The sequence below is a fragment of the Dermochelys coriacea genome, chromosome 4 (genome assembly GCF_009764565.3).
Source record: "Dermochelys coriacea isolate rDerCor1 chromosome 4, rDerCor1.pri.v4, whole genome shotgun sequence".
Lineage (NCBI taxonomy): Eukaryota > Metazoa > Chordata > Testudines > Dermochelyidae > Dermochelys > Dermochelys coriacea.
The window spans coordinates 142909083-142923676 of record NC_050071.1 but is presented as its reverse complement, the minus strand read 5'-3'; the positions used below and the strand labels follow the sequence as shown (position 1 = coordinate 142923676).

The following is a 14594-nucleotide window of genomic DNA, read 5'->3' as shown; positions in this document are numbered from 1 at the left end:
GATAGCATTTGAGAAACTACTCACTACATCCATGAAACCCAAAGGCTTATCTCCACACCTAACAAAGTAATCACTGTTATCCACAGGAAATAACTACATTCATGAAAAGATGGAAAGTTGAGGTATGCATAGACACCGAAATTGAGGAACGAGGAACGGGAGAACATATGGAGCAATTGTCTGTCTACCTCAATAACCATGTTAATAAAAAGAAAATGACATTAAAATTCTTTATCAAAGGCACCCAACTGCCCTTAAAGTTAAATAAATTTATGGTGCGGGGCTCGCAAAATGCTGGAGAGGATGAAGTAAAATGGGAGCATACATGGTGGGCCTGCCCCAAAATTAAGACATTTTGGAAAGCTGATGGGGACTCCATACAGGAGATAATGGTGTCAGCTGTCAGATAACCCCTTAGTGTTTTTGTTAAATTGTCCTAAAAACTCTGCATCTTATAAAAGCCCTAAGGAATTGATCACTCATCTCCTGGTTGCTGCTAGAATTGCCGTATCAAGATGGTGGAAGAGGAGAGACTCCCTAAATGTATTGACTGGTATCAAAAATTGTGGGAAATTCTGGTACTAGAAAAATTAACTCATCAAGTCAGAGTTTTACAAAGGAGAAAGGAAAAAAAGCTAACTCCTGTACTGAGAAATCTGGTGGAACTTTTTGGAGTTTGCTGGAGGAATCGCTGTCAGCAAATCAGATAGTTTGAGAACTTTCTTTGAATACTATGGGAGAGAGAAATCCCTTCAACAATAGTGAAACTCAAAATTAAGATATTAAGACAAAGAAAATAGGAGGAAAAAGGAGAAAAGCTTAATATTATATAGAGTTTTGATAGGACAACTAATGAACAGGTTACGCATATAAAGGTAAGAAAGACAGAAGTTTGGACCTAAACATGAGATAATGAAAGGTCTCAACAGTTCAACTTTAGGGACTCCCATAGGCCAATTTATAATTGTGTATTTGTGTATATACTATGTTATTTCTATTTAAGTTGTAAAACAAGTGTTATAAGATTTCTGTTGTAAAAGAATGGATCTGTTAATAAATCAAATCAAATAAAAAAATACATCACTGAAATCGCCCCAAATCCAGAAGCCCAGCCATTCTCCCAGAAAATAATAATAAAAATCTCCCAACAGCTAACCAAGCTTTCCATTTTCACCCCAAAAAGCCCATGAAAATTGACACTTATGCAAAAGTCCTGTGGAATTTTATTTGTGTGAAACAAATAGAGGACTATGGAAACAATTCTAGTCCTATCGAATTTAATAGAAAATGACAACCTTTCTGTAGTTGTGTGCAGTGCAGTTGTAGCTGTGCTTGTCCCAGGTTATTAGAGAGACGAGGTGTGTGAAGTAATATCATTTATTGGACCAATATCTGTTGGTGAGAAAGACAAGCTTTCAAGCCATACAGAGCTCTTCCTCGGGTCTGGCAAAGGTACTGAAAATGTCATAGCTAAACACAACACTATCAGTAAATACACTCTCAGTACCTTTCCCAGACCTGAAGAAGAGCTCTGGGTGGCTTGAAAGCTTGTCTCACTAACAGAAGTTGGTCCAATACAAGATATTATCTCACCTGCCGTCTCTCTCTAACCTTTCTGTAGGGTGTTTGACTATCCTATAGAATTCTACAGACAGAGAGTCAGGCAAAACCTGGGTTCTATCCTCACCTGTGACCTTGAGTGGGGCCCAGATCTTGTGTTGGGGCCTTTAGCTACTACTGCCATTTGAGTCATAATAGCCTTTAGGCCTTCAGCTCAGGCACCCCCGATGGTTGCAATGAGCAGTGTCCCATGTATGGGAGAAGTGATCTCTCCAGCAGTCAGGTCCCAAACTGCTTTGGGCATTTTTCTGTCTTGTCTTTGGCAAATGGAAACTTTACCCAGCCATGTATGGACTCCCCATCTGCCTCATGCTTGCACTCACGTGTGAAGGGGAGTGGATGCCAGCATTGCTCTGTGCTGATTGTCCGATTGTATCTGAAGCAAGGGAAATGGTTGTTTTCCCCCTCATCTTGAGTGCATTGTGTATTCCTCGGCGTGTCTCTAAGCCATGTGCTCCACTTCTTGCCAAGTCTGGTTTTGGTTCCTTGCACATCAGATTAGTGTAATTCGGGGATAGGATCACATGGTTGTCTTTATTTTAAAACAAGGCCTCTGATGCCACCGAGCTGAGGTGCACCCTTGTCTCCAGCAGGTGTGGGATGGTAAGTTTGTTTTAAAAATATGTGTGCAGAATGTGCTCATTGTTACCGTGTACATAATGCATGTACATTATTACATACATAATATAATATGTATTATTACACGGTCATGGTTAATAACGTAGAGCAAGAAATGCACTGCCTGAGACCCACAAGAAGGAAACTCTACTGCACACAGGCTCTCCAGCGCCCTTCTGCAGGGTTCCTGAATGACACGTTGGTGCCCAGTTACACTTCTGCCAGATGCTCATGGGCCCGAACTTTGACGAGGACTCAACACCCACATTTGTCAGCCAGGTTTTCCAGAAGAGCCCAGTGTCCATTTAGACACCTGGTAGAGCAGCCAGATTTCCAGCCCCCCAGCAGTCTTGTTCTCAGTGGGCTCTTTTAAAAGTCATCTAAGGTCCCTCAATGGGAGCTGAAATATGCCCCATCCTCCCGGTGTGGGCACTGAGCACATTTGGAAATCTGAGCCCCATGGTGCTTTTCAGCTGAGACATGCTCTGACCACCAGCCCAGCCAAGTGGGAAAGAGAATCTTGGCTCCCCTGGTGTAGCTGATGGGTAACAGATCACAAGGCTCCCAGTTGGAGTTTCATCTGCCATAAACCTGCAGGGTGCTCGTGGGAGGTGGGCTGAAATCAAAGCCCAAATCTGAGTCCCTGCTTACAGCATTGGTGATTTTCCAGTTTAGTGTGGGGGGATGGGCTCCCTCTTTGTGCCAGACCCGTGGATCCTGAACAGCTGCAGATGCTCTGGAAGCCTGGGTTTGGATCCAAATTTTGTGGCTTGAGCCCAGATAGTGGGATTCCACTCTAGACTCTGGCTCTAGAATCAGCCTCACGCAACGTGTCACAGTTATTATAGTCTTCCCCCCTTTATAGCACCCTGGATGCTTCACTCCATGGACAGTGAGGGGCCATTGGCAACAATACGTAACTGGGTTGAAATATACTTTAAACCATGAGCTTGATGGGAAATTTGTCAAGTTCAGCTTGATGTTCAAGTCAATACATTGTTTCTTGGTGAGCGTCTCCCATTGCTTGTCCCATCATTTCTCACCCCCAAAAGAAACGTGCAGTTCAGACATTTCTTCCTTTTGAGATGTTGGTCCAGTTTCAGCCTGCTGCATTAGCTATGATGGAGAAGAGACAATCTAAACAACCTGCCGGACAGCTGTTTGTTGGCCAAGGACAAGCAGCTCCATTCAGTGCTTGTTTAGAACAGATCTGGCTCATGAGTTTCCTAATCGCCTGTGCTAAAACACTTTGGGCTTGATTTATTCCTACTGACACCATTGGCCTCAGCAGTGAATGTAGCTCATTTCATTTCAGGTTCTGTGCATACATGCTGGAACTAGGAGTCCTGGGGGTGCTGCCGCACCCCCGGACTTAAAGTGATTTCCATCATATACAGGATTTACAGTTTGGTTCTATGGCTCTCAGCACTCCCACTGTAAAAATTGTTTCAGCACCCCTGGTTCTGTGTGTTGACAGGGTGAGCTGCCATCTTGTTTCATGCGTGAGACAGTATTTATAACAATTTCCAGCCTTGTTCATAGCTTCTACATAGTGTGAGTCTCAGTGTAGTTTCCGGTGGACAGTCATACAAAACCCCACTACTACTGGCCCCCAATCTCATCAGAGAAGACAAGGATACTGGGCCTTGGAGACCGAACGCTTGTCCCTCACACTCAGGCTCATCTGTGCTAGAAATTTAGGTGACGTTAGAGCACAAGCTCAAGAGGTCATGTTAACTAACATGATGTTAACCACAACTCAGCTCTCAGCATAGACAGGAACTGAACACTGTGTCAGCTGGTCAGGAGAACAGACCAGTCCTCTATCAGAATAGCTGTGTTAGTTTGTATCCATAAAAACAACAAGGAGTCTGGTGGCACCTTAAAGGCTAACAGATTTATTTGGGCATAAGCTTTCATGGGTAAAAAAACCACTTCTTCGGATGCAGTCCTGTGGAACCCTGGAACTGGTGGTGACCGGAGACCTGACCAGTCCTCAGCCACACTGACAGCAAAGTTGTGCTTGACAAGGTGTTCATCACACTCCTCTGGGCTGTACTCTGATTTTCCTAGTGAAGACAAGGAAGGCACATTGGTAAGGCAACACTAGGGACATTTGGCCTGCAATTGTCTGTGCTGTCCCTGATCCATATGCGGAAACTTTCAGTCTCCAGGACTGTCAATCTGTCTCTTTTCCCCAACACTAAATTCACTTAACGCTACCCAACCCCAACCCCCACAAACCCTGCTGTTTTGCTCAGATTTGGATTTTCCTGAACATTTTAGCTTATCCTAAAAATAGCTATGGAAATGATTACAGATCATGGCCCATATCCTCCCCTCATGCTGGCAGAGTCCAGTCTTAGGAGAATGTGGCTCTGTTATTCGGAAGGCTTTTGCATTGTTTTGATTCCTTAATTTTGTTCTAAAATTTGCTTTTGTCATTTTGTTGAACTGTGTTTCCCTAACCCCATTGCTAACCAGTCATTTTAATTTGTAGCTTACAGAGGGCATGACCAGCTCCGCTCTAATTAACATGCCAGCTTCTTGGGCCGATCTCCATGTATGTATTGCTTCATTTCTAACTTACTTAAGTGGGTTGCCTGGGTTTTCATAAAGACTATCATTTAAAAAAAAATCTCCAAAAATTGGACCAGGGCTTTTGGTAAAAGATTCCTCTGATCTGCTAGAAAAGTGACAGTTTGTTGGCATGTTTGTCTTTGGTCAATCATTTCCCTTAAAGTCAAAGAAACCAAGGTGGGGTTGGGGAGGATGTCCAGAAAGTATCCTCCCTCCTATTCTGATTGTAAGTGCCCAGTTATGCATGTTCTGGAGGGCTGGCCTTGTGAAGAAGAAGGGATATGGTTTTGAGTCCAAGATGTGGTATTAGGTGGCAATTATCCAGATCCTGCATGGCAGTTCGTGATGGTCAAGATCTTATTTACCCAGTTCATTTGTCAAAGTGGTATGTTTTCTCATCATTTGTGGGAAGAGCTTATAATCTTATTCAGGCTGAAACCCATCCCTGTTCAGGGGACTAATAGGAGACCTAGGCACCATTTAAGCCCTCAGCATTGGTCTTAAGTGGGACATAAGCCGTGTAGAGACAAGTGGTGCTGGTCCACTGCACTGGACTGATTTTCAGCCTAAGTGCTTTGAAGGCAGCAGCCTATAGATGGATTTTCAGGGCAATCTTGGTCCCCCGGGTCTAGAGTAGTGCTATGAGGGCTAGAGCTGTGTGGAGGGAGGGCCTGCGGTAGGTGTAAAATCATTCCGCCTCTCACCCGTTTGTAACAAAGTGGATTATCTTGTTCCCACCTTGAATTTTTTGCAAAATCAAAAGTTTGCGTAGTTAATGTTGCCAGACAGGGTGATAAAATTGTGTCCCTTGATCTGTGTCGATAGCCACAAGATGTAGCTTTGTAGACCTGCAGTGGTCCTGTTCTATGTCAGGATGAAATTTCACTTGCTTAGACCATGGTTGAATTTGACCTATAAACTATAGGACAATTTCTGTTTCCATTGAAGTCAACAAGAATTTCCCATGCACCCCTGAAGTCAGAATTTAGCTGCATTGCTTTCCATTTCCCTAACTGGAATAAATCCAATTAATTCCTCCCGACCAACACTGCCCTCACCTGCTTCAATATGTGTTCATGTATACGACAAAGAAGGGCCAAACCCAATCCCAAAGCCAAAGCCTTTGAAGACATTCAGATCTGAGTCTGTATCTAAACTTTGTGTTTCTCTGGGATTAGGCACAATAAATTCCCTTGGATTTGGTAAGGCTAGGTTCAAATTCTACTGCTAAAAGAGACCGAGATGAGCTTCCGCAGGCTGTACTGAACAGGTAGTTGATGAAATATGTTCCATTTGTTGCATTGTAGGTTCTTGCTTCTGTGGCATCTATACAGATATGGTACAATGTGTCATGTACATTGTGTTCACATATCCTTTACACAGATCCATCTGTCCTGTTGAATGAACAGTTACCTTTAAAACCCAATATATTTTTTATGCCCGGAAAATGTATCTTTTCCCCAAAGTGGTTTCCTTTCTCCATGCAGAAAGGAGAATGGGTGGCTGTGCTAGGATTTAGAATATGGAAACAAAGGTCCATAAATAGTCTTTTCCCTCCCCTGTTCATCAACATCTTTAATTTAGGTGAATATGTTTTCGTTTTAGTTCAAGTAAAATTTTGAAAAGAAAAAAAATGCTGCAAGTCATTAATTTAAAATAAAAGCCATAGAATATTAGGCTGCAATAAACCAATTCCATTGCTGTGTGCTGGAACCCTATAAGAATGTGATTAAATATAATAAACCTCACAATCTAAAGCCCTGCTGACGCCTCTCAGGGAAAACCTTGGAATCCATTCTGTTTTCAAAGCTGCACCGCTCACACCCCATGTATTTGACCCTCCATGTCTCCCTGTTCTTTATTGCTAAGGATCTTTGCACAAAAACAGGGCCTTTTATTGCTTTAGAATTTGGTGTAGAGGCTGTGAATTTCCCCCACTAGGAAGATACAGAAGTGATGGGCTGGGTGCAGGAATCACTCGGTGAAATCTCTGGGCTGTGCTATGCAGGAGGTCAGATCAGATGATCATAGTGGTTCCTTCTGGCCATACAATCTATGAACGTCAGGGGCTGCTAATCCCTTTGGAAATGCCTGTTGGCTCTGAATTCACAGACACACTCTCCTAATACACTAAACAGCACTTTCCTTTCATTGTTTGACAATCCTGAGCCCTGTTCCCTCTTGCTGATTTCAGTGGGGGGTGCTGAGGGGAAGGAAGTCAAAGGCACAAAAGGTAGCTAGGTACCTAATTCTCACTGAAAGTCTCCAGTTTCCATTTGAGCCTTAAATTCTCCCCCATACACCTTGCAGGATTGGACCAGGAGAGAAGAGCATTTGTTTGTTTTCTTGAATGGGCCTGGTTCTCCATTCACACCATTTTGGCACCGGTAGAGCTCTATTGACTTCAGTGGAGTTATCCCAGTTTGCACTGGTGTAGGTGAGTGAAAAATGAGGCCCAATGGGCCTTTAAGGAAACACATAAGAACATAAGAATGGCCATAGTCGCGCAGACCAAAGGTCCATCTAGCCCAGTATCCTATCTTCTGACAGTGGCCAATGCCAGGTGCCCCAGAGGGAATGAACAGAACAGGGAATCATCAAGTGATCCATCCCCTGTTGCCCATTCCCAGCTTCTGGCAAACAGAGGCTAGAGACACCATCCCTGCGCATCCTGGCTAATAGCCATTGTCGGACCTATCCTCCATGAATGTATCTAGTTCTTTTTTTAACCTGGTTATAGACTTGGCCTTCACAACATCCCCTGGCAAGAAGTTCCACAGGTTGACTGTGCGTTGTGTGAAGAAATACTTCCTTTTGTTTGTTTTAAACCTGCTGCCTATTAATTTCATTTGGTAACCCCTAGTTCTTGTGTTATGAGAAGGAGTAAATAACACTTCCTTATTTACTTTCTCCACACCAGTCATGATTTTATAGACCTCAATCATATCCCCCCTTAGTCGTCTCTTTTCCATGCTGAAAAGTCCCAGTCTTATTAATCGCTCCTCATATGGAAGCTGTTCCATACCCCTAATCATTTTTGTTGCCCTTTTCCAATTCCAATATATCTTTTTTGACATGGGGCGACCACATCTGCACTCAGTATTCAAGATGTGGGCGTACCATGGATTTATATAGAGGTGAGCTTTAAAGAACATGTATCCAGAGGGGGATCAGATTGAGAGGAAGGGTGGTTTTGTGGATAAGGCACTGGATTGGGATTCAGGAGATCTGAGTTCAGATCCTGCCTCTTTCACACACTGCCTGTTTGATCTCCAGGTACATCTATACTGCAGCTGGGAAGCATGATTCCCAGGAGATGTATATATGCTGGTGCCTAAAAATAGCAGTGTGACTGCAGTGGCTCAGGTTAAGCGACCAAATATGTGCCTAGAGTCTCCGATGGGCTCGCACTGCTGTGACCACCCTGCTATTTGCAGGCGCTAGCACATGTACGTCTATGCGAACCGGGAGTCACACCTCCCAACAGTTGTGTAGACATACCCATTGTCTCTCTGAGCCTTGCATCCCCACCTGTAGAATGGACCTGACAGTGCTTCCTTTCTGCCCACCTTGGTCAGTTTAGATTGTAAGGTGTTTGCGGCCACGCTGTCTCTCACTATGCACCCACCTCAATGCGATGCTGAACTTGGTTGGGGCCTCTAAGCGCTACTGTAATATAAAATAATCATGATAATTTGGAGCAGAAGGAGCGATCCCAAGCTATTTGCCCAAATCATTACAAGGCTTTTTATTTTGTTGGCTAGTTGTGTCGTTAGTTGTAACAAATACAAATAACTCATCCAATGACAAGCTAGTGAGGAGAACATGGGCCAAAAAAAAGAAGAGTTGAAATCTGTAAACTATTTGGAATAATTGGTTATTTGCTGTGTTTGCTACTTCCAAATCAAAGCACATATTTTACGGCTTATCCTGTTACTATTAGCTGGACGAGCTGTCGGGATCAGATATCTACAGCTGAAACTGATAGCTGATATCCCGCTCTGAAACAAGGTGCAGCCCTCCCTCTCAGCATTCCTGTGGTTGCTCCCTCGAGCATTGTGCACATCACATTGTGCCACTTTGGCAGAGGACATGAAGTGGCGCTAGAGAATGATGGAATCTGGAGGGAAACGCTACAGAGGCTCCGACGCTCTGGATTGGTTTGTAGAGCAGGTGACGGCAGTCAAGTTCCTCAGGGGACGTATTATGACATGTAAGCGGTCAGTGTGATGTGTGAGCCTGGGTGCTTTATGCTTCTGTGCAGCCTCACAAATGCCATCAAAGCCGGGTGGTCCAATGGAGCAGGCACAGCAATGGCTCTGTTTCTGGCTCTATCACTTTTGTGGTGTGTGTCCTCAGAAAAGCCATTTTCCCGCTCTCACCTTCTGTTTCCCCTCCCACTTTTCTGGTTGTAAGCACACATGTTTACACAGCCCAAAGCAACCCTAATGCGGGGGGGCAGAACCAGGACCATTACCGACGCCAGTGCACATTGTCAACACAGTGCCCCTGGCCTAGCTGACTTTTGGAGAGAAGCTGTTAAAACAAACAAAAGGAAGTTTAATAGGCAGCAGGTTTAAAATAAAAGGAAGTATTTCTACCACACAACACATGGTCAGCCTGTGGAACTCCTTGCCAGAAGATGTTGTGAAGGCTAAGACTGTAACAGGGTTCAAAAAAGAACTAGATAAATTCATGGAGGATAGGTCCATCAACGGCTATTAGTCGGGATGGGCAGGGATGGTGTCCCTACACTCTGTTTGCCAGAAGCTGAGAATGGTGACGGAGGATGGATAACTTGATGATTCCCTGTTCTGTTCATTCCCTCTGGGGCACCTGGCATTGGCCACTGTCGGAAGACAGGATACTGGGCTAGATGGACCTTTAGTCTGACCCACTGTGGCCGTTCTAATGTTCTTTCCCTCATCTGTTTCCAGATGTTTGCATTGTTTAGGTCCAAACAAATATCCATTTTGTCCAAATTTGGGCAAGAAAGCAAAACATTCAAGGTGGAGAACTAATGACACAGTGGGGAAGAAGAAATGCTGCCTGAAATTCCCAGAGATGATCATTTCACATCTCTAGCCTTAAATAATTTGGGGGCTGGAGACTCCTGTGATGGGTTGCACCCCTTCAAGATGCCACCTGATGTGCTGAGATTCCACTGAGCCCGCCTGTCCTGCTGAGCCAGGCTCTTAAGCCTCCTCCAGCACACACACAGGCTAGGCCACACCTCCCTGCAGAAAGACACAGACACTGTGATCAGATCTGGGAAGACTTAGCTTAAGAGACTTGCCCCAGCACTCAGATGCCCACCTCCCTTGGAGTGAAGAGCCAAACGTATATTGTTTTGCACTGTATGGAAAAATCTGCAGCGCGCAAACTCATACATTGGCCCCTCCCTCAATGTGGAGGAAGATATGCACAACTTCTTGTCCCGCCCCCCAGTTAGAAATTATAAAAACTGGGTGTAATAATAAACAAAACAAATTTTATTAACTATAAAAGGCAGATTTTAAGTGGCTAAAGGGGTAGCAAACAGAACAAAGCAGATTACTGAGCAAATAAATCAAAACACGCAAACTAAGCTTGATTCACTAAAGAAACAGGTTACAAAATGACAGGTTTCAAAGTAGCAGCCGTGTTAGTCTGTATTCGCAAAAAGAAAAGGAGTACTTGTGGCACCTTAGAGACTAGCAAGTTTATTTGAGCATAAGCTTTCGTGAGCTACAGCTCACTTCATCGGATGCATTCAGTGGAATGTAATTTCTCACCCTAAATGTTGAATTAGGCAGCATGCAGAGTTTCTGTAGCTCAAAGTTCTAGTTATTTCTTCTTACTGACTGGACCCCTGTCTCAGTCTGGACTCACCCTTGCCTTTCCCTTCAGGTTAGTCTCTTTTGTCCCTTCAGGTTCTTTCAGCAGTCCTTCTCCTTGGGTAGTCCATGGAGGAGAGTCTGGAATGCGTTCCCTCCCAGCCTTAAATAGAATTTACATAAGGTGGGAAGTCTTTTGTTTCCAAACTTGACCTCCCGCTCCTGTGAGTGGAAAATTACTGGAAGTCCAAGATAGAGTTTTGTACCAGGTGGCAGGACCACCTGACCTAGTAGTGTCACAACTAGTCCCAGGAAGACTCTCAGGAAGGAGAGAGATTAGTATCTTCAGTCTTGTTGTTTCTTCCTAATGGGCAATCAGTCCTGTCTGGCTTTTTCATTATTGTACCTAAAGGACTAGTTGTGTGTGACACCCAAAACAGCACATTTGAAATACAGCAACATGGTCAATATTCCTAACTTCAGATACAGAAATGATAGAGGCATACAAATTGGATAATCACATTCAGTAAACCATAACCTTTCCAATGGTACCTTACATGAGCCATCTTGCGTCAAGTCCATCTCAGTTATGTCATATCCATATCATAATCATATTTCCATAAAGAATAGGGAGTGTAACGTCACAACTCCGACCCTCCCACCACACATTTTTCACTGCCTGAAGAAGGATGAGCAGGATTTTCCTCCTCTTTAATTCTTCACCCTCACGTCTGTGCTGCTGCATGTACAGCACTGGCATTGCTTCATTTTCCTAAAGGATCCACCAAGGTGATACGAGAATGGGTGGAATGACCCTGTAACAGAGTGCTGGCTCTTTAAGGAGAAGCCCAGGTCTATAATGACTGCAGCCTAGAATGGAGGTTGGGATAGCAAGGAATTCTGGGTGCAGGGCTATAAAAAGGGACACTTCCCGTCCATAGACACCTGGAGGGAGCAGGTGCCAGCCACCCTGTTACAGGCTCCAATACACTTGTGTTGTGTGTGGTGCATGATCAGCCAGAAGGGAGACTGATGGGAGCACATGACAGGCTGCTGCCCATCTTCTGGCTGCTCCTTTGCTGCTCCGTGATGGGAACTGTGGGAATCTTCTAGGATCAGAGGTCTGGTCCATGGGCGAGATTCATCACTGGTGTAACTCTATTGATATCAGTGTGGTTGATATGCCTCCATGCCCTGTCCCAGCAACGGCTGTAACCTCCAGCCCTGACATTTTCAATGCATAGGGGTAACCTGCTGCATGATGCTTGAGGGTGAGGGCTGTGTGTGACGCTGCTTTTAACAGTGAATGGGAGCTTTTTGTGTGTGGGGGGAGGAGGGGATTTCACACAGAGCAGTTAAAGAATTGCCTGCATGGATCATTTAAAAGTAAGCCACAACATCTCTTGGCCTGGCCCTACTGAGCCCTAACACAATCTGTGTTCCCATCCAGTGTTAGGTCTCACACATGCCATCCCCCATAACGGGAAACACATCCACCTGATGTTAGACTTCGGTAGGTTGGAAAGCAAAGAACTGATTTTTGTCTCTTTAATGATACTGTTTACTTATTAGACCATGATTAAGTGTACTCATACAGGGAGGAGTGGGGTCTAATGGTTAAAGCAGGGGACTGCATATCAAGGCTCCTGGCTGTATTGCTGGCCCTGCTACAGACTCCCTGTATGGTTTTGGGCAAGTCCCTTAGCCTGTCTATCAAAAAGCCATCCAACCAGCTCTAATAATGATATTGATCTATCTCAGAGGAGGTTGTGAGGTTTAGCTCATTCACATCTGTAGAGTGAAACACACCCCTATCTGAGGGCCTGCACAAAGACCATGTACTCTTTTAAGTCCCTTTTAAGTCTTATTTTGAGGGCTTAAGTAGGATTTTAGGGCACATATGCCTTTGGCTGGCCCTTTCCACAGGGCTGAACTTGAGCCCTGATTCAGGAAGGAATTTAAGTATAGACTTAAATCCCATAGACTTCAATACTGTGATTAAAATTAAGCACATACTTGAGCGCTTTGCTGAATCAAGGCCTTAGTCTCAAAAAGGCTTAGAGATCCTCTGGTGCAAAGTGCCATGTGTTTGTAAAACGCTGATATTTATTAGACCTTCTTAGAATGTTAATTAATTTCTCTTTAACACTACCCTTCAATTTGCCTTACCACAGTACTCCCTTCTGATATGTCGCTTGGTAAAATAAAATGGATTGTTAGACTGTAAAGTGAGAAGGGACCGCTGTGAAAATCTAACCTGACCTCCTACATAACACAAGCCAGGGGATTTTCCAGTATTAATTCCTATTTGAACTAGAGCAGATCTTTTGATTTAAAAATTGCCAGGGATGGAGAATCCATCACCACCTTTGGTAAGTTGTTCCAGTGATTAATTAAACTCACTGTGAAAAATGTCCAGTCTGAATTTGTCCAGCTTCAACTTCCAGCCATCAGATCATGTTAAACCTTTGCCCGCTAGACTGAAGAGCCCATTATTAAATATTTGTTCCCCATGTAGGTATTTATAGACTGGGATCGAGTCACCCCATGAACCTCTCTTTGTTAAGCTAAATAGGTTGAGCTAAATAGATTCGTGTGTGCTCTTCTTTAATGCCTCTTATGCAGGGATCTCAGCACTTTCTAGACATTAACCAATTCACCTGAGCATCGCTGTGAGGTAGGTAAAGATTATCCCCATTTTACAGATGAGGGAGGCCAAAATGGAGACACAGAGCAGTGAATTCCCCTGACAGCTATAAGAGTCGTGACGGCTCAGCATGTCTGAAAAATTAAGTCACTTAGGGCTTGATCTGATGCTTACTGTTATCATTGGCAAAGCTCCCATCAGAATCAGGGCCTTACTGTGGTGTCTGTCTATGGATCATGGTGCCTGACTTGAGGCATCCAGCTGTGAAAAGTCTCAGCGTACGTGACTTGCCCATGGCCATGTACCCAAGGACAGAGGCCCAGCACATGGTAAATGTCCCACTTATGTCTGCTGTCGGGTTAAGGGCAACTCCAGTGGCTCCTTGGCCCGATGCTGGATCTTTGCCCAGGAGATGCATTCCACCCCCGCTGAGTCAGTAGCTGAGTTGGAAATAGAAACCCAGACTCCCAGTCCTGCCCTCTGACCAGTACACAGCCCGGCTTCCCAGATAAGACTCTTAAAGTGCTTTTGGCTGTTGCCTGATGATTAAATCAAATCCCCCTATCCAGTCACTTGTGTATTGGGTCCTTTGCTTTAACTGGCTTTTCCATTTGCAGGCAAAACGATTAATGTCCTTCGCTATTAACATTCCAGCTGCTTCCTCTGGCTTTTTTTCTTTTCTTCTTCTTCTTTTTGTAACATCAGTAGAAATCAGCAAAAATATCTAACCAAATGCTTTGTCTTGGGGCTGCAGAAGATACCGTGGGTAAGTCATGAGATTAGTTTAAGTGCTTTCTTTGTAACTTGGTACTTGTGGAATGTCATAATAAAGCCAGGGTGGTTAGGACGTAGATTTTTAAACAATAAAACAAGGGGAGTGATGAAAGGCAAAACTTGAAAAAAAGGAGGCAGCAGAGGCCTCAGAGCTAATTTATGTAATATTGCGATTAAAGACACTGTCTATTCAAGACAGCAATTTGAAGCCTGCACTGTTGGCTTAAAATCTAAATCCAATAAACCTCTACTATGATTCCTCCATTAGGTCAGTGTGATGGAATTTTGTGGACTTCTAAAATAAGACATCATTAGTTTTCAGGAATGTTTCATGAATCACGGTCAAAGCCCCTTCATCTTTGCTTGCATAAATTTCAAAATTGTGCACTTATAATAAAATAATATATATTTTCTGAACCCGACAGCCAGCTTTCTCCTTGGAATAATATCCGCAGTCCTGAAAGCCCATTAGCCCTCCCAGTTTACATAACTGATGAGGTGCAATCTCCTTACTGGCTTTGAGTCTCCTGCCACTCACC

The 14594-nt window shown here is 44.0% G+C and overlaps 1 protein-coding gene across 10 annotated transcripts in view; it reads left to right on the top strand.

Moving 5' to 3' along the window:
• DYSF (dysferlin) overlaps positions 1 to 14594 on the top strand; it is a 312032-nt gene that overhangs the window by 233757 nt on the left and 63681 nt on the right. For 6 of the 10 annotated variants that reach the window (XM_043512839.1, XM_043512838.1, XM_043512841.1 and 3 more), the window contains one exon: positions 4739 to 4801. The exons of the other annotated variants lie outside the window; for them this stretch is intronic. In XM_043512839.1, coding sequence (XP_043368774.1) covers positions 4739 to 4801 — 63 coding nt within the window. The remainder of the gene's footprint in view (positions 1 to 4738; positions 4802 to 14594) is intronic. 10 annotated transcript variants of the gene reach the window in all.